The 27,213-nt window shown below is 44.4% G+C and overlaps 1 protein-coding gene across 6 annotated transcripts in view; it reads right to left on the bottom strand.

Annotated features, from left to right (window-relative positions):
• Nucleotides 1-27,213, bottom strand: part of PLCH1 (phospholipase C eta 1) — a 942,696-nt gene that overhangs the window by 473,237 nt on the left and 442,246 nt on the right. For all 6 annotated transcript variants that reach the window (XM_078667769.1, XM_078667764.1, XM_078667766.1 and 3 more), the window contains exon 5: nucleotides 4,161-4,290. In XM_078667769.1, the coding sequence (XP_078523895.1) occupies nucleotides 4,161-4,290 (130 nt within the window). The remainder of the gene's footprint in view (nucleotides 1-4,160; nucleotides 4,291-27,213) is intronic.

Below are 27,213 nucleotides of genomic sequence, written 5' to 3'. Positions count from 1 at the left end.
CCAGGACTTCCACCACAGAAACCAACATCCCAATTTCTAACAAGAGTTAACTGACAATCTACTGCTGGTGTAGGAATTGCATGTTTTTTCTGCATTTCTGATTGTTTTTTAGATATGGATGAGGATGATATTTGAGAACTCCACAAAACTGTGCCCTAGTTTTAGCTTTCTAAATCACTACCCATAAGATGCAGAACAAAAAGTACCCCTTGTTTTGTTCTCTTTTGACGGTCTCCTGTGTAAGAAATCTCTTCCGGTTTTACAGCTTTGATACCATCAAGCTGGCATTCAAGCGTGCTACCCTTTTGTTATTAATACATAATGTTAGTGTTATATTTTTCATTAGAAAATTGTGGAAAAGGCACAGTCAAATTCTGAGAAATCAACTGGCTGGTTCCTGTTTAAAGCACATGTTCAACTCAAAATGTCCGGCTTTTTCCCACTTGATGGAGTATGCTAGCATTCTCTTACAGAAAATCTGCTCTCATTTTGGCACATTCCATAACCTCTATGACAAAATCTCTCAAACATGGTTCATCAAATCCCTGCAGAAGGTCAGCATTTCCCACAGGGTGAATTCACCTGAGAAAACACTATAATACCTAAAAAGTTATAACAACACAAACAAACTATTTATGTTGTCACTAAAAGCAGTTATCCTGCTTTATATGTGCTCCTTTTTGTGACCCTCAAAACGTGGCATTCACAACAATAATTTCAATGAGGACCATGTTCACGAGTCCTGTAATGGCTGCCATAACTTATTGCCCACGTTGTGAACAGCCAATCAGGGGTGATCCCTTTGGTCCCCCCCATCTGCCCCCTACTGGTCAGGGTGTGCTAAGCCTGTCCACTTTTTTAGATCGAGCCAGAGTCGGCGAGCATGCCCTGCTCAGCGAGACTTGTTATAGTGGCTTATGTAAGAGAAGCCCCACCCACTCTCCACACATATTTTTCATTGGCTTGTGTCATTGTCCTTCATAAATGCTGCCTTCTGATTGGATAATAGGCTTGTTAGTCCCTCCTTAGTATCGCCTTATCTTCATTAGTAACCTCCCATGAGAACTGCCACTTTGGTCATTACACAGTACATTTATCTTAGTCTGTAAGCACTATTTTCTTTAATGAATTTCTTGTACTGCAGGCATGAGATGTGGATCTGCAACATTCAGCGCGCCGCGCGCGCTTTCACTTTTATTGTAGCAGGCATACCGCACTTATTATATAAAACATACATTTTTTATTTTATAACAATGCGCCATACCGCACTTTCACACAGCAGCCCTATTCCTTCGAGCATTGCTCTGTCCTGGACTCACATGATACCCCCCCCCCCTCTCCGACCCCACTACCCTGAATCCACAACCATCCACAGCTTTTCAGTAAATACTGGTTAAACCCTGGACTTGTAGTTTATGTCCACAATAGGTAAAACCTACAAATGACGGCATGCAAAGGGTTGTTGACCAAAAGGCATGTTGTTGGTCTGTCACATGACATGAAGACCCCAGCCAGCCAAGATGGTGGGGTCAAGGAGGCGCAGGTATTTAGTGAAAGTTTGTTTTCTGTGTGATGGCCATGTGCTCGACGTCAGCAGGGGAAAGAGAGAGGGGGCTTTATTCGCAATGTGTGTGTGGCTGTAGTGAACTCGAGCACTGTGTGCTTGAAGGCACCTGGCACTGACGTCACGCCGAGCTTAGCCCCTACTTGCTCTGCACTAGAGTAATACAGAATTTTAACTATTTGTAGGGACCTTACACGGGTGTGATGTTGTGTACTCAGTTTGGAATTACCTGAACGGGAACCATGCTCAACTCTTATTTTGGAGAGAGCCTGCACTGGGGTCACAGAGTGTTGTGTTTGTGGTGACCACTGTTGTTACATTGTGCTCAGTTTGTGGTTTATCCTCCCCTGGTGTTACACTGGTCTCTGTTTGAGTAGGGCTGCACTAATGTTATGTTGCGCTCTTTTTGTAGTGCCTCTGCACTAGTGTTGCATTTTGCTCTTCAGCGATGTTGCAGTGAGCTCTTTGCATAGAGTATGCACACTGTGCTTAATTTTCAGTTAACATGTGCTAACATTCCATTTAATACTGAAAGTGCACCACTGTTCATTCTCACCCCTTTTTGAAAAGTGGCTCTGCTGTGGTGTTACGCTCAGCTATTTTAATGACCCTGTGCAGATATTGTAGTGGCCTATTTGTATAGTGAATATGTTTCGATGTTGCACTGCAATTTGTTTGCAGTGAATGTGCACTGGTGTTATATTTAACTCTGTTTATAGTGATTGTGCCTCTTAGTTACAATAGGTTGTGTTTATTTTAACCCTAAGCTGCAGTTACTCAGCTCCTGCTTGTAGTGACATTGTATGGGTGCTACACTGAGCTCTGTTTGTAGTGACACTACACTGGTGTTGCACTGAAGTCTATCTGTATGTAGTGCCCCTCTGCAGAAGTGACCCTGAGGGCTGTGGTTAGTTACCAGACACCACTGTTAGAATGGGCCCTTGCCAGGAGGCCACTGCACCTTGCATCGCCCATTGCTTCTGCCAATGACAGTAGCAGCACAACTAGTAACCATCACACTTACAAGTGTGATAATTTCGACTATTTCAGGCCCTCAAATTAAAAGAATGGCTTGGGCGGCAGGCATTAGTCATTCGGTCGAGCCTACAGTGCTTGCGATCAGTGCAACACAACCTCAGCATCAGTGCAGCACCAGTCGGCTTCACTTAGCCCTACTTCTACATCACTCAGCAGCACCACTGCATCACCTAAGAACCACCTGACACCACCACAGCACCATCTCAACACCATCTCGGCACCGCTGCCGAACCTCTTCACTACCAGCACTGTTCATGGTCCCCCTCATAAGAAAAAAAAACTATCTCAAATGCCATCATTGCAAGAACAACAAAAAAAACTAGAAGACCTTTTTTATGTTAATTCTTTTTTTACTAGGGTTGTTCAGTTCTACATAATATACACTTGGTTATATGTAACATAACAAAATGCTTACAACACTTTTTATTATAACCTTTCAACAGCTTCTCTACACCATAGCTTAAAGACATTGGAAAAGCCAATAACTCTGTCTAAACACTTTTATGGTCCCAAAGGCGAGACCTATTGGCTATGCCAATTGTTGTTTTAATTAGTTTTAAGGATGCAGGGAACATATCCCTGAGTCCTGCAATGACTGGTTCTAAACGTTCTAAGTTTGTACCCAATTTGTTGTGATTCCACTCAGCCCTTTTTTTCTGTGTGGGAAAGCAAACTCTTCTATGAGAATCACACTGTGAAATCACACTTGTGGGCCCCTACCCCGTTTTTTGGGCACCAACTTAATGGATGAGCATTAAACTTTCCATAAAGGAGCCTGAGGAGTAGAACTTTTTGGGTGAAAGTTTTGTGCAGGTTCATTAAGCGGCGCTAATGTTATTAGGAAAACACCTTTCCCATGGAAAATCTGACCTAACAATAATTATATTTTGATTTATATACTTCTAAGTTTAGGCGTCAAAAGCTTCAATTAGGAGTCCACCCCTAGTGCAGCTGAAGGCAGACGTTGCCAATTGGCAAGGCTGTTTACTTGTAATAACCACCACATGCCACTTTCTCCCATCACCTCACACTTCCTGTCCTTTACCTAACTATTGCAGGTTCCTTCATGCCCTTCTTTCTCCCTTTGTCACTGTTTTCCTATCTTCCCCTTCCACCTTCTTTCTCTCCTTTCTGCCTGATAATGAAAAATAAGTCCTGGTTGCCAATAAAGAGTGCAGGTTCCCCTTCCACCTGCAACCACCTGCTCAAATTAAGCACTGTCAGCACATTGTTCCCAATTTACATTACAATTATTTTATTAGATTCTATAAGGACTAATGTTGAGGCTTTTCCAAAGTACATTCTAAATATATCTAAGTGAAAAAATTACATTTTTAAAGATTTTCTCAAAACTCTGATTGCTCTGCCAATATAGGAGAAAAAGAAAGAGGATACCTTAAAGTTCTCATTATGGAAATCCTTTTGTGTTAATTAGTATCCTTTGCCTACTTTAAAGAATGAATATAAACAATTGTACATTCCTTATTATATTGCACCTCTGCAAGGTGACCATTGACCCCTGCAGACACACAAAATGAGGTGGTTTGAACAAACTTACCTGAAACATCTGTCGGACCTTTCTACGTGGTAGGTTGACATTCAACTTATGCATCAGTTGATATATCTCTTCAATATTCAGCAGGCCATCCCTGTTCTTGTCCGCTTCCTCAAAGGTCTGTTTTACCCATGTGGAGATATATTAAGGAAATGATAATCCATTCAAAGATAAGTTGCAAAACATCAATGTGTCACAGGAGGAATTACTGAAAAATATTAGTGTGTCACGAGCTGATTGAATATCAGGACCAGACCAATAAAGCCTGTACGAATAGTGGTTGTAGCCTTCAGACTACAGTTTGTGTAGGTAAATGCATGTTTACAAAATGCAACAAGTGTGAATGAGCAAACATACTCAAATGGCCAGGTATACACCCTGTACACCACACGTACTTCAGGTGATTGCCCCTGCTCTCTGCAGACCAATCCACTGGAGTGGAACGCTGGGAAATTTGAAAAAGCACAATTTTATGTTCTTTTTTCTCTCGCCATGGGGATAATATGTTGTGCCATGGAGAAACCCCTCCTTCTTAGACCTGGGAGAAAAATAAATCACACTCCATTTCGGGAATTTCAAGTTACACTTTGTATACAATATTCCAGAAATTAGGCCATTATGCTACTTTGCGTAATGACGTGCTATTTATGGTACAAATTTAAAGCAAATGTGCCATACACTGTAAGCGCACGATGATATCAGAACACAAGCAGTTGCTATTGTCGGTGCTCTTGTTTTTTGCTCTGTCTTTTGACATGAGGGAGCATTTCATGATAACATTTAATGCAAAATGACTGATTTGCATTGCTTGTCATTTTGTTGAATTGTGCGTAACTACACAAAGGCAAGTTGCACAACTTTCGCACAACTTTTACACACCTCTGTTCTCTTATGCTCCTATGAAATATGGATGTAGTATTCCAATGTCAACCTTTATGGTCACTGATACTAGCATTTTGCAGGCATGCATATCTGTAAGTTTGTAGGAAGGGAAACAGTCTGCAAATTGCTTGTGCATGCCCACAGGTATGAGGCCATTTGAATACCCTTTTACCCTTTCGTCCCCCTGGAATGTTCGCTGTCCTCCCACCCTCCATATAATCCTAGAATGATGGCATGTTAGGATTTCACTGTGAGGGACTGAGAACAGGATAAGGGGGTACCGAAGGCTACAGCAGAGCTACAGGGACTGATATTTCCACAGTAGGTTAGAGAATATAGACACTCTTGGCAGCTGGAGCATATATTAAAAATTCCAAAGGCATCCTTCAGGTTCAGGGACAACAGAAACAGGGAAGCAGGTACGTTGTTTCCAGGTCCCTATAAGCAGATACACAATCATATTTTTGTACTGTTTCTCCTACTCAGTTTGTCACATGCAGGGCGTCCGCCACATTTAGTGTTTTAGTTGATCTTCCTTGATTTCACATATCCTTTAATATCCTTACCTCTTAGGTGATTTTTGAGATTAATTTACTTTCTGCATTACCTATGACGTTCCGCACACAAAAGTCATGTGGTTGCGGTCGGGCTTGGTCTTCAGAGCTGGTCCTTCCTTTCCCGGGTTTTTTCCAGGTGCATGCTGGGGCTTAGCATTGCCGACGTCCTGATGTAACTGGTAAGTCACACCATCTACTATTGAATGATATTAAGCTTTCTTCAATTGCTATTGAATCCTTATGGTAACTGTGGTTTGCACCTATTCACATTAGAGCAGGCACAATCTAGCCACTATTAAATGTATGATTTCTACACGAGCTAAAGCGAGCCCCCAGTGACCGGTGACCACAAAATAGTTGTATTTCCTCCCTTTCTATCTCCCATTCAACCCACACATGATCCTGCCTTGGAGAATGGATATATGTGTATACATATGTATTAAATGGTGGGTAGTCAGTATTTGTAAATCCAGTTAATAATCATAATGTTCTCTGAAATCAGCTACATGAGTGAAGGCAACTACTCATCAAAGTGTTTAAATGCCTATGATTGAGAGTTGCCCCTTGTTATCACTAATAGCTATATATTAGCAATGTGCCTATGTGTGTTCAAAGATAGCGAGTGTCACCTCTTCTCAGAGCATACATATTCCTACCAGTGAGATTTATTGTATCACCAACTGACATCTTTTAGTTTCTTCTTAGTCAAGTTCACAATTTAGAGGACAGCAATGGATGCAGGTTTCCTCTCTATGGCCCTTATGTATCAACGCATTCCCTGTAGACACAGAATGGTTAAACCCTTTAATACAGCAGCTCCTATTTTCCTCCACTAGGGAGAGGTTAGTGATGGAGAGGCAGAGCTCCTGTTTCTTGGAGCCATCTCCTTCTGTGGTGCTGGTACCATGGTCTCGTCTCTACTTTCTTCTTTATGAACCTTATTGCTTAGGAGGTGAAAGCTAGGAGCAATAGGGATGGGGGAAGCAGCTGCTCCATTCTTGGCCCTCTGTGTGTGCACTGTCATGGTTACACCAGCCATTGGCTCTTTTTTTCACGGTTGCCTTTTCCCCTGTGGAGGCAAAAGCATTTCTTTGTGAGACGTTCTGGACTTCAGCAAGCGAAGGGAACTGTGCCACACTGGTTCCTTCACTTGCTGAAAAGAAACAGACATGTTTCCTGACTGTGCTATCATTTGCCTCCATCATGCCTTGTCACAATGTTGGAGAAAAGCTAGTGATTGTGCTGGGATAATGCAGTCACACCGCTATCTGTTTTTATAGATTGTGCCTAGCGGCAGCGCACATACACTGCTCGCTATATGAGACTGCTGTAGTGGAGTATGGGAGAGAAGCTGCGCCCACTCCCCTCCCATATTATTAATTGGCTTGTGTCATTGTCTTTCGTAAATGCTGCCTTCGGATTCGTTAATAGGCTTGTTATTCACTCCTTAGTACGGCCTTGTCTTAATTTGTACCCTCCCAATGGCATCTGGCCCTTTTACTTCAGTTGTTACACAGGACCTGTTATTTAGTCTGTAAGCACTATTTACTTTATTTTGTTTCTCTTACTGCATACCGTACATTCGCTGCTTCAGCTGAAACCGCTTGTATTTTTTTAAACAGCACAGCCGACCCTGTAACACAGGCACCTGCTTTCAATCACTTTAACCCGGCATTATCTCATGTCTGTTTCAACCCCCCCCCCAGTAAAATGGATTTAGAAATGATTAGCAAATTAATTCATGTGGATTCCAGGTAGCACATAAGCCTGTGCTAATGGGCTGAAGCTGACAACAGCACATCTGTGTTAAATGTCATCTGTACTAAAGCCACCTGACGGGTTGTTTTCAAAAGCCTGTTTTATTAGGTTGTACGATGTTACAACGCATGCTTTTACCACGCATGCCTTTACATCGCAGTTTTTACAACGCATGCTGTTACAACGCATAGCGTTAAGGGGTGCTGGATAGTGAATAGTTTAATTTACTATTCCAACTCCAGTCCCCGTGGATAGTAGGGAAGGTGTTGGATAGTAAATTAAATCGATTCCCTATCCTAGAGCGCCTCCCAGTGCTATGCGTTGTAATGACATGCGTTGTAACAGTTGCGTCGTAAAGGCACTGCGTGGTAAAAGTTGCGTTGTAAAGGATGTTTCCCGTTTTATTAACAACACCCACACCAGCAATACCACCATCACCAATACCACCACCACCACCAATAATAATACCACCACCAATAGCACCACCACCAATACCACCACCTGTACCACCACCACCAGATAAGATAGAGAAGAAAATGTTTATTTTTGCTTGATTAATTAAAATCTTTGCAAATACATAACAATAAAAATTCTCATTGTACACAAATTATTACATTTAAAAACCACATTAAAAAAGATCATCAATGAAATATTCTCAGTTTGTGCAGTTAGCTGTTTTAAAAAAAGACGATTCTCATAAATTCTTGTATTTCAAGTACTGCTGAACTGACAATAACTACCATTAATTTCCAAGCCGCATGACACAGCTTAACCAAGTCCATTGTTCAAATTAGAGGCTTGGTAATATAAAGTGCGAGTGCAGCTAAAGATAGATATTAAGTTAATTTTACATATGAGAAGCATTTTCTTAACCTTTGGGCAATAAGTAAAAACACTGGTACAACTATAAAGTGTTATTATTCATTTTTTGGGTGCTTCCTCCAGAAGCCCTTGTACTCTTATCTTTAACTTATTTCAGTTAACAACAGGTTTTTAAGTCTCTTGGTACCGTCTCAAAGAATTTTATCAGCCAACAGTTAAGCTGGACGTCAACAGGGTTGAAGCAAAGCTTCACTGCCTGCCTACAGGACCGGATGCCGTAATACCTGAAGAAGGGACGTAACAAGGTGCATCTTATATCCTTTAAGTTTGGACAGTTATATGTATATTGTCCTCCTTCCTGCTTCCTCATAAACGACAAGTCGGAATGCCTCCTCTCCTTTCCCATGGTGGGAGATGGGGTTTAATCGCAATTACCCCCAAACGCAGCTTTAGGAAGTTTTCCTTTGTTCTTATTTTGACTCCTGCACTCAAGTAGGCATGGGGTTTGGGACTTGCATAGTCACCACGTCAGCGCCTCTCGCCCACTAGTAATAGTAGGGGCACTGTACAAGGCCGGAGCTGCAGCCGAGACCATCCCTCTCTCCATGCCTGCCATAAAGCACAGTCAGCCCTGCACCAGCTGGAGTGTTTTTATTAGGCCAAAGATAGCAATGACATTACGACCGGTATGCGAAGGAGGCACTACAGGTCCAGAGCAGGCTCAACCCAGAAGTACTGGTCAAGCCTTTGCCACCTCCCAACCTTGAGGTCAGACTGAGCAAAAACTTGCGTGGTCTTGAGAAGGGAATCCCCCTCTCACACGTAGATACACTTTAGGGCGTGTAGACACATAGTCTCCCCTACACCCCCACTAGGTAATTTGCACTCACTTATTTTAGGTCCTGAAGAAAGCCAGTCTAGTCATAAGGCACTGGCTGAAACATGTTGACCCATTGGATGTGAGAGGTCGTAACTCGCCCCTTACATCCCCTTGCCTTATTTTTAACCGCTGACGGAGGCCCAGGTATTAAAGTCTAATTTTACCTTCGGGTACTGGGACCACCGTTCAGCCGTTTTAACATCACTTCCTTAACTATCTTCACCGCACACTCAGTAATATACCAGCTCCGCTGTAGTCAGGCGTTGAAGCACACCCGGGGCACGCTAGGTGCCACTGGGTGGGCCCGATGATGAAGCATGCCACCAACTAGGTTGGTGGGTGAGGGCTTTTTGAACACACCTGCTGGGTGTTCACACTCCGTGACAAAACATACCAGAGTCTTCCCCCTCCCCTAAAGTAACTAGAGCTAGTCTCTTTTTGATTTAATCATTACGCAATGTCACACTGCACACTCAAATCACGGCGAGGGCAGGAAATAGCACCCCCTCCAGCTCCTCCGCCTGAGCCGCGACAGTGTAATCACAGAGAAAAAGGTGTTGGAGCGCTTTGCTAGGGTTTATAGCTCGGATCATATGTAACTCTCACTTCACATTGTGTCTGTGTAATTTAGAAACACTTACACATCTTCTTCACTGCACTATTTATCACTACTTTGAAGACGTTGCAGGCTGGTCTCTTCCTCTGATACTAACAATCTAACAAGCGGTGGAGAAGGCCCTTTATTGCAATGCAATAAGTCTTGCATTTGCGAGAGTTTATGCAATTAGTATTGTAAATGACAATGCCTTTTATTTATTTTTTAAAACCCAAAACATAAACAAAAGGCATTGTCATTTACAATGCTAATAGCTCAAACTCGCGTGAATGCGAGGAGACCTATTGCATTGCATATGCTTGTTTCTTTTGCAGTTGACAGTGTTGTTAAGATTCCTCATGGAAATGCACTTTTAATCCTGAAGGGGTGCATTTCAGATAAACAACCGTAAAAACAGCAAAAACAGAGTATTCCCCCAAATCAATGACACACATTCCAACACAATGTAAACTACATTCATATGCTCTGCATATCACAGATCGCCACACGGCTAAAAACCAATGAAAAATTACAAACCTGGTGCCTCAATTGCAGACAGAAAGAAACAATAGGACAAACAAAATGCAATGAGTGATAGTTCGGGCTGGACTGTTTCTACTGGAACAAGACATATGCATATATTTCTCCTCACCAGGAGTGGCCCAGAGGGGCAGAAAACGATGGACTGGAATGCTTCTCCAGCAATTAGCAGGGTTGAGATTTCTGAAAGCATTCCTTCTATCAAATTGGCTTGTTTTAACGGGAGAAAGAGCTGTTGATTAAGTACCTTTCAAAATCAACACATGCCCCTAGTTGCTGATAGCATTATCGGGTCACCCAAAGAGCAAACTGTCTGAGCTGCATTTGATCTAAGCCTGTAAACCAAAGGTCCAAAGGGATATCAAACTGCACGAAATTCTGAAATAATACAGTCATCCACTCTGTATGCGAGTACCCACAGACAACAATTTTAGCTCCTTTCCATTGGGCCAAGCCTTCAACTCAATTTATATTACAGTCGCATTCCCTACACATTAGGCTTTTGAAAATTTGCCAGTTAACTATTTTCGCCCTAATTGGAAATAAATGGAGCATGACAATGGTTTTCTTTACAATATCTACATTTACTCCTTTAAAGTTAATTACTTTCAAGCAAACACATCACCGATTATAAATTCAGGTTATATTTCTAATTAGAACTGAGACTCGCCATTTAAACTCCACTACTGTATGTATCTAGGCATGGCATTTCAGGATGATGTAAAAGAAAGGCCATTTTACATAAGTAGTCTTAATTTCATTCTAACTTACACACATGCCTTATTCAATAGAAATGTTGCTTGATGAACACGTGATTTTATTTCCCACCGAATGATTTTCTCGCATATCTTTATAACTAGTCGCCACCTTTTCATCTCCTCTAGGACATACCGAGTGTTGACAAAAGTTTTATGGAGTTTTCTACATCACATGCAGCATTTTGCAGAATTCCACTTTTTAAAACTACTATTAATTGATAGTTCTTTTTTGAAGACGAGCGTCCAAATTTGAAAACTTGACACTTGAATTGTTCTCCTCACATATAAACCTTGCACACATTTTATTAATGGTAAAGTGTAATACCTACCCACCTAACGTTATATGTAGGCATCGTTTTAAATTACTTTAACAATAACCATTGTATCCATGTGCCCTAATTTATTAATGATGCCAGTGCCATGCCGTTATTAAGAATGCATTTGAAATAAATTAGACACACGGGACAAGCTCATGCACTAAAACAATTAACTAGCGGCATTTAAATAAGGGTGACATGTACCCTATTCTAGAAATTCTCACCAACCTGTTGCAGCGTTTTTACAAGGTAAATTAAAAAAAATCAAGGAAAATGTCTCTGAATCACTGCACAACGAGTAGTCCTCAACTAGCACAATACACAAGTATGCTACAAGGGCCTTCTGTCGTACAATCCGGTGCAAGGATTACAGATTGTCAGAATGTTGGGGCCCACCAGTAGGTGGGTGGGGAGTGCTGACTACAGACACAGAATTGGTGTGACAAAGGCCGCTTTATTGGAAGCAGGTGCACCCTAAACATCCCAAACCTTGGCCTGTGCCGAACAAAACTATACCTCACTAAGTATTGAAATGCCTACCATCCCCCCACCCCTAAATGGTTCCCCAAAATTGCAACATCAACACAACATCCCACCTGCAACAAGCCCCCCTGCCTAACTAACTATAATTTCACCTCAGTGTTCCCCACCACCTGCCAAACAGCCCAGGCCTCTTGCAATGCCCCCCTTTTAAACCTGGTAAGCACCACCTCTAACACAGCACACCAGCACCTGTTCCAGCGACACGAACGAACACTCTCCCACTACCAGCATCCCTCCGATGCACCAGCCTCCAAGAAAACCCCTCTGAGCAAAGTTCCCCTCACACCGGAAAAAAACCCTAACTAAAAAATGGGAGGGAGGATGGGCAAAAACTCGCACCCCAACCGTCCCGCGACCGGCTGCCGTGTCATTGCCACCAAAATGGTGGACAGTGACACAAAATGTCCGGTCTTAACTGAGCCCCAGCCCAACCAGCCCAAAAGTAGCCCAAAGCCCCGCCGCCAGCCCGAACAGCCCATACCTCTACCCTCTGTCTCTCCAGTGTCCCCCCTGCCCCCTACTGGCCCCAAAAAACCCAGGGGCGGCAGGCCTCCCGCTGGTCGGCCGCCCCCCCCCCCCAAATCCCCATTGCGGCCAAATTACTAACTGAGCTAAAGGGCTTATGCACGGCGGCATTCCAATTGGTAACTCCCTGAAGTGCCATACCTATATCTTCATTCATTAACAAGTAGCTATGCTTTACAAAATGTGACTGGTTGATAGAATGGTTGATTTATTGGCGGACTTGGGTGTTACTAAAACTTTAACCTCTAAAATATGGGAGACATATGTCAACCCATACAGCACACTAAGTATCACTACATTTTATACATCAAAGGTAATGTAGTAGAAATCACCTTCGTCTGGGGCTTCCATGCAATTAACTGAACTACGAAAAATTATGTGGAAACTTGCACGATATGCAGAAATGAGCAATGGAAGAAAAGCAATGCTTCTTTCCAACGTAACTGGAACCACATGTGGCACAGAAGCAGGTCCCTGATATGCCTCAAATGTAAGTAAAATATACTAGAGAATATTTTCTGCAAAAACATGCACAGAAGCTGTAATTTTATTAATACTATGGATCACTTCAGAAACAAACCACACACTCTGCACTTAACAAACATATTTTACTTATTTTGAATAACTTGTTAAAAAATAAAGGTTAATTAAGGTAGTTTAGTGTCGGATGAAATATCTTAATACCTGAATCAACATATAGGCCTGGCCACGTCATTTTCAGTAAAGTGACTTTTTTGTCATTCATTTCAAAAAGTTCCCGGCTTAGGGTATTGGAGTAATCTAGTTGTGTGCAAACACCACCTGGCGAAGGCTCTCAAATGGCTGAGAAAGTAGACATGAACAATTTTAACAATATAGCTGTGATGCACATTACTTTTTCTAATATAATTTAGCAGAAGAATATATTAAAGAGTGTCAAAACTACTCCGGATAACTGGAGAAAGTCAGAATACGGAGTCTGGACACAGAAATATGAAGGTTCTGAGTCCAGCATGGCTGCACAGTCATTCGACTCATCATCGCTTGCTTAGTCTTCCTTGTAAGGTGGTGATGTTTGCAGATGATATTCTGCTGAGGGTCACAGACATGGAGACATCTTTCTTGGGCAATGATAGCTGAGGGAGTACCAAAAGGTTTAGGGCTTTAAATTAATCTGAACAACTTAATGAGCCTCAACGCTACGTTAAGCCCTGTAGCACTGAACTCCTATACAGAATCCATCCCTTTCAAACGGTCTGCAGACGCAATAACAAATTTAAAAATGATTCAACTATCCATGCTGGAAGGCACTAGAGATGCTAATGTGAAACTCCTCCACAACATTTTTACAATGGACTTGTCCATCTGGAGACATGAGACTATATCATGAGTGGGATGCATGGCAGTGTTTAAGATGTCCTTACATCTCAAAATACTTTCATCTGCCAGGAGATACCCTTGAGCTTACCGGAAATAACTGTTGTTGTGTTTCCAGAGGCGTTGTTGAAAATTCATTTGGTATGCCCCATGTCTTGTATGCTCAAAAAAGGGAGGCCTACATGGTCCAGACTTAGTGAAAAATAAACAAGCAGCAATACTGCACTATATTTATGAATGGACCCCTCTGAGATGGATACAAGTGGTGCATACCTGACCATATGTTAAGAAGGAGACCACACTTGGGTGTTAGCACAAGAAAAATCTCAAACCAATTTAGAAAAACAGAGTAATTTAAATGAATACAATGAAACCAAGATGGCAAAAATCCAATATGTATAACTGGAGTTACGAAATGTAATAGTTGTAAGTACAAATAGCACCAAGGAGCACAAAGTGCCCCTCACATTTATCCACAAGCGCTGAACCGATCACAGTAAAAGGTTCAGGGCAATCCCGATAGAACGCGGATCGGATTCAAGGACCAGGTTCGTCCCAGTGAAAAGTTTGCCTTTTATCTTACTCCAGTGTTCACACAAGAAGCACTCGTCGATGAGGTGGTTGACAGTGGGAATGGAAGCTGAATCTTCAGAGGCGCTAATTGGCAGTAGATTGCTGAAGTTTCAGGCCTCGGTCAGAACTTCACAATGGCGGTGTGGTCGTGGTCGGTGTGAAGAGCTGGTCAATGATCTGAACTTTATCTTGGCAGAAAACATTGATCTTCTTGTTGCTAATGCTAAGATCACTGGGCGGTGAAGCCTTTCCAGGACACAGGTCCCAGTCATGTCAGCTGTCAGATGCGGGGTACACATAGGCCTGGGTGAAGTCCTCTCACATTCACGAGGTGACTGGGGACAGTTCTTTTTAAGGCAAATAGCGATGAATCACTGTTTTTTCTCTTGAAGTCCAGTTCTTGCAGCTCCTGGTGTGGCGAAATTCACTTTAATAGCAGCCAGAGTTCCAGGACCTGGAAAGGCAACTCTTGGGGGTCAGGGCTCACTTCAGCGGAGGCCAGCAGCAGGGTCCAATTGGTACTGGTTAACTAGACAGGTGCAGGAAAAGGCCTCTGGAAGCTTGTTGTGTCACTGTAGCTCAAACAGGAGGACAACCACCTGACCCTTGAAGTTACTTCTGGGGTCCTGGGTTCAAGGCAAGCTGATCCTGTCTTCTTTCAGGATTCAGACATCAGGTCAGTCCTTCTTTGAAGTCTCAATTGATCCATGAGTGCTCTGATAAGATGTTCCGAGGGTGCCACTGTTATACCCAGCACTAGCCTGTGTGTGAGGGCCACACCCTTTGTCTAACCCTAATCCGGTTCTGATTAGTTCTACCCCTTATTTCAGGTCTGGCTACAATCTGTGAAGGGTAACAAAGGGAAGACCGGTCCAGCTGTGGGCTGCATTTGGCATTGACAGGGCAGGCATCTTTTTAAGTCAGCAAGGAAGTGGGTACAGCCCCAACGCTACTCTCTAAAGCCAGGAAGGACTGAGTGCAATCTCCAGGCCATCCTGCTCAGGAGAAGAATACCCTTCACCACACCGAGGCCCATTTGTCCCCTGTCTGGAATAAATACACGGTTGTATGACACAACCACGGATGCCTAAACCACATGTTCCTTAACAATGCGGTCAAAACAATGAATGCGTCTTAACCATGCATTCTTTCCCACGCGAGTCTTTACAACAACTTGCCTATGGAAAGCACTGGACTTTGGAACAGTATAATTTACTATTCCAACTCCAGTATGCACAACAATAGGGAAAGCGTTGGACTTTAAAGTTCAATGCCGCTTTGCCTAAGGCATTTCGTTGTAACGACATGCGTGGTGGTAAAGGAATGCATGGTTAAGACCCATTTCTTGTTCGACTGCATTTCAAGCAACGCGTGGTTTGGCCACCGTTGTAAGTGCTGTTTCCCGGAATACTCATGACACCACAGTGGAGCACTTGACAGTCATGTGACCCTGGACCCTGGCAGAAGGCACATTTGGATTAGGCAGGAAGATGTAAACTTTAAAAAAAATCATTTTATGAATAGCAATTTAAAATAAGACTTTACCATTAAAACAGGTTGCAATATACAATTTCAAATGAGTGGAAGAAGTAGTTCTCTATCTGCTCCCAAACTGAATTGATCACTTACTGAGTGTGATAAGATAACCTAGTGTTAGCCTATGGGAAAGCTAGTCTTGCAGCAGTGAAAAATTACTTTGGGTTTTTTCACTGCCAGCACATGTAAAACTTAAGTACACATCCTACTTTTTAAATATTAAGCATGCAGCCCTATGAGCCTTTAGGGCCTACCTGAGGGGTAACTTTAAACTATTATAAAAAAAGGTTTAGGCTTGGAAAAAGGTTTATTTGGCCAGGTTGAAATGGCAGTTTAAACTGCACTACAGGCTGCAGCGGCAGGTCCGAGACATGTTTTAAAGTGCTACTTTGGTGGATGACACAATCAGTGCTGCAGCCTACTTCCAGCAATTCATTTACAGGTCCTGGGTACACGTAGCATTGTTTACTTCAGACTTATAAGTAAATTAAATGTGTCAATTACAGGCATAAATATTAAGAGAGATAATTTGGATCTAATTGTTTGGATAACCTCTATGTGTGTAAAGCGCTCTGATATCCGCAAGGATCTTGTTCGCGCTCTATAAAACATTCAAAATAAATAAATCTCAGTTTCACCATGTTTGGAAGAGAAAGCACAAGAACCTTACCACGGGATCCCCTAGGGCTTACCGTGTCCCATGCATTACAGAATGGAGAAAATCATATCCCACATGCTATTGGCAGGGGAAAAAAAGAGGTAATTCTGCTTAACTATGAGACAGAAATTGCACCTTCTGAAGAAATGGCAGAACCTCTGGTGGTTTTTGGCAGTAAAAACTGGGCCAGATGCTCTCAGCAGAAGAAAAGATATCTGTATATATTGGTGCATAGTGCTTCGATACCTTGCCAGAGATTTTAAGAAATTGCACTTTCCAAAGAGGCTCGGTATACTGATCATTATAGAAATGTCCAAATTGTCTGTGGCATGTGGTGGTACAGCTATAGTGGAGATTAACTAGTCTGATGTATTTGTAAAAGGGAACTAGTGCATGACTCCACCTTCTTGGATGGGAAAAGCTAGTGATATTAAAGACAAAGTGGTGGTCAATGATGCTGAGCCGGTCTGGAATCAGGTGAGTGGATAGGAAGGGGGAGTTGAAGTTTGAATTTCCATTGCAGATAGGAAATGTCCTTCTATAAGTTGTAAACTGGAATAGGTATTTAACGAAAGTGGAATGGTAGTTTATAGATTGTCAAAAACAATGCTGTGTACGAACACCAAAGCAGGACAGGAACTGGAACTAAACCATTTTGAACTTTTACATTTTAGATTCGGGCTATCGACATGTCCTGATGAACGCCCTGGACCCTAGGGGGCCACCAAGGGAAGAAACATGTTGATCCACACCAATTATTCTATGGATAATATATCCAACGAGTACACTACTGTTTTTAATCTCATTGATTCCATTAAAAATTGTCAATAAATCTTCTTGACAAAGGATATCCATAGATAATATTAACACTTTTATTGGCCCAACCATAAATCACTTAAGAAAAACCTGCTGGCGGAATAAACTATTTCAGAAAGGGGAGTGTTTATCAAGCCTGTTGCACACTGCTGTTCAGCAATGCTGTTGAACAGAATTTAAAAGATCTCCACAAAGTGCCCCACATGGCGCCAGTTGGGTGTTGACCCTCCGCCCCCCACTCAACAGGGCGAGGGACTCAATGAAGAAGCATGACGTCTCTGTGGGTGAGACAAATGTGAAAAACAAGGACCCCCTGAACAGTGATGTGTTAATTCCTAGGACAGGGAAAATCAATTAATCTCCCATGCTCGATTTACTAACTTAGAGTGTAAACAGATGTAGAGTGAGAGGTCCGTTCCAGGTTTTGCGTGAGACCCAGGAGAGCGGGAGCGGGAAGCAGGCGAAGCAGCAGAGCAGCGGCGGCGGCAGCGGCTTGGATCCGAGACCCGGGATCACTTGTTGGAAATAGCCAGGTAATAGCCAGGAAAACTGCCTGTGTCCTGCTCACCCAAGCCCTGCTGTAAGCGCCCAGGCTGTGCTGGAAGCGGCCGGAGGCACCAGACTACAGAGCGGAGACCGCGACTTCCACCTCTAGGGGCGGGTGAGTCACCGTAAGCGCGGTAGCAATGGCAGTGGCCGCCGTTTCAAAGCAGCGGGGGCTCCCTCTGAGGCTGTACGCTTCAGAGGGAGCAAGTTTTCCAAAGCGTCAGGAGCCACACATTTTTATTAAAAAGCGGTAAAAGCCGCGAACATTACTTACAAAGTGGCAGAAGCTCCACATATGCTGATAACTCCTTCGGTGGCACATGGAGCTTAATGTGATTGTGCAGAGTTAATAGCCAGTAGCAACAAGTGCCAGAGAGCTAGTGTGAGCGCCTGAGGGCCCTGGTAGCCAGAGAAATAGAGGCAGTTTGTTCCTGCAGCAGGCTCACGGAGTATCCATGGATTGCTTATGGACATCTGATTTCCGTGGATGTGGCAGCTGTTAGATCCTCCAGCCAGCAGAGACCAGTGAACCAGCGGTGGGTTGTACAGAAGATTCTCCCCTTCCCTAATTGAAGTAGGAGTTTATCTTGGCTTTAAACAACACACCTGCACCACCAGGGAGGTAAATAACCCCCTTCAGCTCCCAGCAGGTGCCGTCTGCAGATGGACTCTCTGTTGTCCCTGTTGTTCGCCTAGCTGAGCCCAGCAAGCGCGAGGACGCAGGACGCAGGACGGAGAATCGAGAGTCGAGGACAGAGCCGTGGACAAGCCGTGGAGAAGACCGCAAGTATAACGGCAAGCACAACGATAAAACATTGCGAACAGGGATTATACAGGGCATAATTGCAACAACGCCTGAGTAAAAGTATTATCACTGGAGTAAGATGGCCCCGAAAAGAAGGCAAAAATCAGATAAAGAAGTTCCCGAAGAAAGCCCAGAGAGGAGTGAGTTAATAGAGGGATCTAGGACCTTGGAAGAGAGTCAAGAAAGTCAGGTTTCCGTCACGAACATTAGAATGGGACAACGTAAGAAGAGGAAAGTAATAAAAAGGGCAGCTAAACAGGTCACGCTAGCCAAGAGGGGCCGCACCTCAACATCCAATCAGAAAGATAGTGCGACAGCATCTAGATCTATAAAGGACTTTGTAGGGAAACACTACAAAACTACAGAGACGCCAATAATAAACCTGGAAAATGAGGAGGAGTACCGTGTCGTGAACGGAGAAAACATGGGGGCTGAGGAGGAGAGCCTAATAGGGAAGGATATGGGAGGACCAAGAGAAGAAGGGATTGAAGAAGAAATGGGGGACCCCATATTGATAAACCTTACCCTTCTGAGCCAAAATCTACAAATAGCAGCACCTCGTCTTTCATCATCCCCGAAAATGTTCTCACAACAAAATTCAGAAAATGAAGGGAATACAGGGAATGAAAGTCAGAGCCCAAGCCCTGAATGGGGGGCAGCACCCAACCACGTTTTTCAGCATCTAATCGACCTAGAAAATATAGCCCAGCAGGACGCAGTAAGAACTGGAAATCAAGTTACTACAGAAAGAAATAATCCACAGGATTCGGATCTCTCCGCATCACCTACATCCACCATGATGGACTTACTATTGATGTTACAAAAAACATTGCAAGGAATTTTAGAAGTAACATTATTGAACAATGGAGTTTTAAAATCATAAAAACTGTACTTAAAAAAGATTGAAGAGGAGTTGGGGGGGATTAAGAGCCAAATGCCAAATATGATAAGACCATCAGTTACCCCCCAGCCCACAGAACCAAGTATAGTGAGTGAACCTGTTGAGGCAGAAGAAAATGTATATATTTCCAAATATCCGATGCTAATAAAAAGGCGCCGCGAATATGCGAGGATACCCGTAAAAAATAGGGCAAGTAAGAAGCGGGCCCCCAGTACAACAAGAAAGAGAAAAGGGAAGAAACCAGAGAATGAGGTACAACTGAGCCTAAATGCCTCTGCCCTGACCTATGTACCGATTGGTTCCCCGCAATCAGTGATTAAAACAACAACAAATACCCCAAAGGTAACAAGGAATAGCCAGAGTAGTAAGGGTCCAAGTAAGAAACCCCCAAAAATCCATTTTGCCAATGAGAGAGTACATGCACCCTCAGAAGAACAACCCCACTTCAACCAAAGATTAGACAACTCACAACTGCAAGACCTAGTAGAAGTGGGAAGCAAAATGAGACCCCCTAGGAGACCAAAGAATAGTCAGATAAAGCCCGAAATAGAGATATTACAAGAAGTGGAGAACAATAAATGGGTGTATCTGGAATCGGTACAAGCAGGTCAAAGGGGAATGAATTTGAGAAAAATGAATCCACTAAACAGGGAACAGATATTGATTTCCTTTGCCAAATGTAGTAGCCTGAATGGGATCGGCACAAAAGATCTGAGGCAGGTGGGCTTCATAAAGAATAAAAATGGCAAGGAAATAACAAAAGTTTTACTCCACTCAGACCTGGTAAAAATGGCAATAATAAAAGCATCTAGGGAGATAACTCAAGTAGGAATAAGGATAATACCAGAAAGAGAAGTAAACGGCACCCCAGGAAGTAGTTTCCTGAAGTACCACGCAGGTCTAGGGAGGAGACAAGTGAAGTTATCAAGAGATAACGAAGAAGATGTCAGCTGCCTGAATATAGTGGTAAATAATACAAGAAAGGATGATTATGGGATAACTGGAGTCAAAGCAGTTATGTAGGAGAATCCTCTGAGAGATACACTGAGGGAAGGATTGAAGATGGTGGTCTAAGCGAGGTAGAATAGGATGGGGGGGTGTCGCAGAGTCTAAGTCTCTTGACATGGAACGTAAATGGTTTTGGCAATGAGACAAAACAAGAACATATAAAGGAAGTAGTAAATAAAATGGAAATTGCGTGCCTACAAGAGACTTGGATATGCGACGAAACCCCACCCATGGAGGGCTACCTACAATTAAACCGACTAGCAAGGAGAAAGAGATTTGGTCGACCATCTGGGGGGATAATGACCCTTGCTTCAACAAAAGTAATAAGAGATGTAATACCCATAAAAACAAAATGTAAATGGCTATTGGCTTGTAGACTAGAACTATTGACATCGGGAAAGAAACATAAAACGCTGATTGTTGTAAATGTTTATATGCAGTGGCACGATGTTGCAGAGTATGCTATCGAGATGGAAAATTTCAAAAAGGATATTGACTGTTTATTAAATAAATATGTATCAGATGTAGTGATAATCATGGGGGATTTCAATCATAAGTTATCCCCTAAGAAGGTTGATATCTGGAACAGAGATTTATTGGATGTTTATGGAATAAACTACGCCAATTTCCCAGTATGCGACCCCTCGAAACAGGACATGGAGTTAGTAAAATTTCTGGGAGAAAGGGGTCTTCTCTGCCTAAATGGCAGAACCAAAACAGATTGCCCGGCAGGGAAGACCTTTAAATAGGCTCACAAAAATGTCCGATTGACTACATGTTCATGTTAGCCTGGAACTTTCACCTAGTACAGGAATTTAAGATATATCAAAGTGAAATTAGTGACCACACTCCACTGCATCTAACATTACTAGGGGGTAGAAAGGTATATAAAGATAAAGTGATTGGATTAGAAGTTGAGTACCCCAAACGCGTAACGACAAGACTAACGGAGGAGTCTCAGGAAACATTAAAGGCTTTTCAACAGAAAACTGAACCAGAAGACTTCGGGAGTAGGGGCTTGGATTGGTATATAGAGAAGCTAGCCCAAGTAGTTCAGTGCTTAAGAATAGAATTAAAAAAGGATAAAAGAAAAAGTGCAAAAACCCCGGTTAGTCGAGTGAAATGGTTCTCTAGTGATTGCCAATCTAAAAAAAGGGAGATACGGGCAGTGCAAAGAAGACAAAGGAAAAAATTCACACAAGAGAGACGAATATTTAAATAAGTTGAAAATTGATTTTAAAAAAATGGCCTCTGATGCAAAAAGATTATACAAAGAGAAATGTTGGTTAAACTTGTTAGTATCAATTGAAGAAAAAAACCTGAGGCAATTCTGGAAAATGGTAAAAGCAGCGTCCGGTCCAACTAACGGAGAAATGAAATGTGTTGTTAGCGAGGCGGCTGGGGTAAAGTACCTAAGGGAATTATATAGGGCACGAGATCCCCAAGAGTACACAGAGCCCCAACCCTGGCAGGAAATATCGGATGATTTTAAATTAGATTTCCATGAACAGCAAGTGGAAAACATAATTAGAGAATTGAAACTAACCCGTGCGGCAGGCCCCGATAATCTTCCTGCAATAATAATAAAATCAGAGATAAAGTGGTGGGCAAGATTCTTTGCCCAGATGTTTCGTGTAATACTTCTAGAAGGCATAATGCCACCGAACTGGAAAGGCGCAGTAATCAGACCAATCCATAAACAAGCATTGAAAATGCAATAGGTCTCGCAATAGAAGAGTTTGACATTTTTCGTTTTGCAAATGGATGAGTGGCGTTGCGTGGATGAGTGGCGTTGCGTGGATGAGTGGCGTTGCGTGGATGAGTGGCGTTGCGTGGATGAGTGGCGTTGCGTGGATGAGTGGCGTGTGTGAGTGGCGTTGCGTGTGTGAGTGGCGTTGCGTGTGTGAGTGGCGTTGCGTGTGTGAGTGGCGTTGCGTGTGTGAGTGGCGTTGCGTGTGTGAGTGGCGTTGCGTGTGTGAGTGGCGTTGCGTGGATGAGTGGGGTTGGAATGCAATAGGTCTCGCATTAGAAAAGTTGTAGTTATTGGTCTTGTAAATGACATAATTTATTTATTTTTTCGTTGTTAAAATTGCTAAATTGATGGCTTTGTCATTTACAATGCCAATAGTTATAACTTTCGCGAATGTGACACCTATAGCATTTGGAATGCAACATGTTTTGTATTTACGTGACTTATATGGCAGCTCTGGTCGTTATGCTACATCTCTAGATAGTTTTATCTTTCGCAAATGTGACACCTATTGTAACACAATATGTGTTGTGAGGGTGAGGGGTTGAGGGTGAGGGGTTGAGGGTGAGTGAGGGTGAGGGTGAGTGAGCGTGAGGGGTTGAGGGTGAGGGGTTGAGGGTGAGTGAGGGTGAGGGGTTGAGGGTGAGGGGTTGAGGGTGAGGTGTTGAGGGTGAGTGAGGGTGAGGGGTTGAGGGTGAGTGAGGGTGAGTGAGGGTGAGTGAGGGTGAGGGGTTGAGGGTGAGTGAGGGTGAGTGTGGGTGAGGGTGAGTGAGGGTGAGTGAGGGTGAGGGGTTGAGGGTGAGTGAGGGTGAGGGGTTGAGGGTGAGGGGTTGAGGGTGAGTGAGGGTGAGGGGTTGAGGGTGAGTGAGGGTGAGGGGTTGAGGGTGAGTGAGGGTGAGGGTGGGTGAGGGTGGGTGAGGGTGGGTGAGGGTGGGTGAGGGTTTGAGGGTGAGTGAGGGTGAGGGTGAGTGAGGGTGAGTGAGGGTGAGTGAGGGTGAGGGGTTGAGGGTGAGTGAGGGTGAGTGAGGGTGAGTGAGAGTGAGGGTGAGGGGTTGAGGTGAGTGAGGGTGAGGGGTTGAGGGTGAGTGAGGGTGAGGGTGAGGGAGGGTGAGTGAGGGTGAGGGGTTGAGGGTGAGTGAGGGTGAGAGGGTGAGTGAGGGTGAGTGGTTGAGGGTGAGTGAGGGTGAGGGGTTGAGGGTGAGTGAGGGTGAGGGGTTGAGGGTGAGGGTGAGGGTGAGGGTGAGGGTGAGGGTGGGTGAGGGTGGGTGAGGGTGGGTGAGGGTGGGTGAGGGTGGGTGAGGGTGGGTGAGGGTGGGTGAGGGTGGGTGAGGGTGAGGGGTTGAGGGTGAGTGAGGGTGAGGGTGGGTGAGGGTGGGTGAGGGTGAGGGGTTGAGGGTGAGTGAGGGTGAGGGTGAGTGAGGGTGAGTGAGGGTGAGGGGTTGAGGGTGAGTGAGGGTGAGGGTGAGTGAGTGTGAGGGGTTGAGGGTGAGTGAGGGTGAGGGGTTGAGGGTGAGTGAGGGTGAGGGTGAGTGAGGGTGAGTGAGGGTGAGTGAGGGTGAGGGGTTGAGGGTGAGGGGTTGAGGGTGAGTGAGGGTGAGGGGTTGAGGGTGAGTGAGGGTGAGGGGTTGAGGGTGAGTGAGGGTGAGGGTGGGTGAGGGTGGGTGAGGGTGGGTGAGGGTGAGTGAGGGTGAGGGTGAGTGAGGGTGAGTGAGGGTGAGTGAGGGTGAGGGGTTGAGGGTGAGTGAGGGTGAGTGAGGGTGAGTGAGAGTGAGGGTGAGGGGTTGAGGTGAGTGAGGGTGAGGGGTTGAGGTGAGTGAGGGTGAGGGGTTGAGGGTGAGTGAGGGTGAGGGTGAGGGAGGGTGAGTGAGGGTGAGGGGTTGAGGGTGAGTGAGGGTGAGAGGGTGAGTGAGGGTGAGTGAGGGTGAGGGGTTGAGGGTGAGTGAGGGTGAGGGGTTGAGGGTGAGTGAGGGTGAGGGTGAGGGGTTGAGGGTGAGGGTGGGTGGGGGTGGGTGAGGGTGGGTGAGGGTGAGGGGTTGAGGGTGAGTGAGGGTGAGGGTGGGTGAGGGTGAGGGGTTGAGGGTGAGTGAGGGTGAGGTTGAGTGAGGGTGAGGGTGAGGGTGAGTGAGGGTGAGTGAGGGTGAGGGTGAGGGGTTGAGGGTGAGTGAGGGTGAGGGTGAGTGAGTGTGAGGGGTTGAGGGTGAGTGAGGGTGAGTGAGGGTGAGGGGTTGAGGGTGAGTGAGGGTGAGGGTGAGGCTGAGGGGTTGAGGGTGAGTGAGGGTGAGTGAGAGTGAGGGTGAGTGAGGGGTTGAGGGTGAAGGGTTGAGGGTGGGTGAGGGTGAGGGGTTGAGGGTGAGTGAGGGTGAGGGGTTGAGGGGTTGAGGGTGAGTGAGGGTGAAGCGTTGAGGGTGAGTGAGGGTGAGGGTGAGTGAGGGTGAGGGTGAGTGAGGGTGAGGGTGAGTGTGGGTGAGGGTGAGTGAGGGTGAGGGTGAGTGAGGATGAGGGTGAGTGAGGGTGAGTGAGGGTGAGGGTGAGTGAGGGTGAGTGAGGGTGGAGATTGTGGCCTTTAAACTGTGGTGGCTACGCTTCATTTAAATAGGCCTCGGAAGAACCCTTAAACACAAAATGCAAACATCAAATAAGAAACATTTTCATAATTGGGTTCAAATTAAACTACAGCGATACTAGTTATTTCAGAAAAAAAAACTTAGCTTTCTTGTAGCATCAATCATGAATCAAATGTATTATTGTCAAGCTCCAGTTTTGTTTTAACTTCTAAGGGTGAAGTAAGGATTTTTCAACAATAGGCCACCATGGAAATGGAAAATAATTTTTCTACATGGGTTACGATGTACCTTCGACACCTCGAGATGCTATGAAATGTAGCAAGAGACACACGGCATGCAAAAACAGAATGTAATTAACATTCGCTCCAAGCCATACAATCTTTCCTCGTGGAGAATGCCTGCACATGCAGCCCTTGCGTGCGTCCTATGCCTGAATTGGGAGTACCCTAGCAAAGCATCCTCTGGTACTGCCTTCCCCGACCTGTTTTTTTCTACCGAAGCAAAACAACAGCACGATGTCATCGCACTGCTGCCAAATGTAACAGAAACATTCCTACTGCAACCTTGAGCCAGATACGTCGTGGGATTCATGGCCGCATTCCAGAGACAGCTTGTAACTGTTTAACTGAAACCGGAGAACCCACGATTATGGAAAATAGCGCATTGGACAAATCGCATGCGCCCATCAAGCATCATCGTCAACGTGGACAAGGCGGCAGCCCTCCTTCACAACGTGCATGGAAGCTGGCATTGCAAATGCAAAATGTCCACATCAAAACACAAGCATATGACTTATGCTATCAAAAAAGGAAAGTGTTTGCATAACCACAACGCCAAATCTTTTTTATTCTAGGACACAGCAGACTCGATGTTGTCAATACCGTGATAAAACACTGGGCAAAAATGACAAAAATATACTACGCAACGTAAATTTTTTAAATATATTTGACACGTGTCAGTAAGAAATGAAGAAAGAAGGGGCCGAGCACCTTGGTAAAGTTCAGAACAGATAGCGTTATTTTTTTAATTAACAAAATGCAAATAATGTGGAGAGATTTCAAGTGATTCAGGAATGGGCGCCCGTGTAAAGAGAAAGTACGGCCGGCCTGGGCAGTGATAGGGGAGGAGGGAGGAGAAATGCGAGTCACGGCAGCAGCAGCCTTTGATGTGCCTGCCGACCGGCCGTGAATAATTAGGGGGTGAGAAATGCGCTCGGAGGGCTGCCTTTGATGTGGTAACGCGAGGCAGGCAGACAGGCGGCTGGTGGCATTGTGCACGCGCTTTTTAGGGCTTGCGCAAGCGCAATGACCTAAAAAGCACATGCACTACATGCAATCGCCAGTGAAATCGCCAGTGGTGGTTAACCTCTGTTTAAGCCGCAATAGAGCTTCGCCAGCTATGCGCTGAAGCGCATCAGCAGGCGAGCCCTAAAAAGGCAGCACGGATATACCACAAAACTACAGACTGATCAACCTTCTAGATGTAGGAGAGAAGGTATTCTCAAAAATTGTGCTAAACAGATTAAATGCATGGGTCAATTGTATCCACTGAACAGGGAGGGTTCAGAGCGGGGCACTCCACGATAGATCACGGTTTTGCACTATGGGCAATGGCGAGGAAGTCAACGGAACAAAACGGCAAGCTGTGCTGCTGTTTCGTTGACTTCCGAGCAGCATTTGACTCAGTAGATCGGGACTGCTTGTGGGAAACTCTTATAAAGAGAAATATCCCTAAAGACCTTTTGACAATAATAAAAGAATTACATCGTGGTAATTGGGCTCAGGTAATCAGAGACACAGAGGGGTCATTAACACAAAAAATACCAATTGCAAACGGCCTGAGACAGGGCTGTGTTTTGGCCCCACAGCTATTCTCCATATTCCTGTCAGATCTTCCCGCCTGCCTAGAGGTTGAGGGTAGTGCAAGCCCCAGAATGGACGGAAAAAAGGTGCCCTGCCTTTTATATGCAGACAACTTGGTAATAATAGACCAGACAGAGATCGGCCTCCAAAGAAAGCTGAAATCTTTTAACGAATATTGTGTTAGGAAATTTTTAATAGTAAACCTAGACAAAACGAAAATTTTATGCTTTGGTAAAAAGACAATTAAGTTTAAGTGGTACTTAGGAGATCTAAAATTGGAAACGGTCAACGAATATCGTTACCTAGGTATATGGTTTGATAAAACGTTAAACTGGCATACTGGCACGCAACCTGGGCTTCATCCTGGACCCCTCCCTCTCGATGACCAGACAAGTTAACGCCGTCTCCTCATCGTGCTTCAACACCCTGCGTATGCTTCGCAAGATCTTCCGCTGGATCCCGACCGAGACCAGGAAGACTGTCACCCAGGCACTCGTCACCAGC

Source organism: Lissotriton helveticus, chromosome 11 (genome assembly GCF_964261635.1).
Source record: "Lissotriton helveticus chromosome 11, aLisHel1.1, whole genome shotgun sequence".
Taxonomy (NCBI): domain Eukaryota; kingdom Metazoa; phylum Chordata; class Amphibia; order Caudata; family Salamandridae; genus Lissotriton; species Lissotriton helveticus.
The sequence above is the reverse complement of the archived record's forward strand: the minus strand, read 5'-3'. Positions and strand labels throughout refer to the sequence as shown.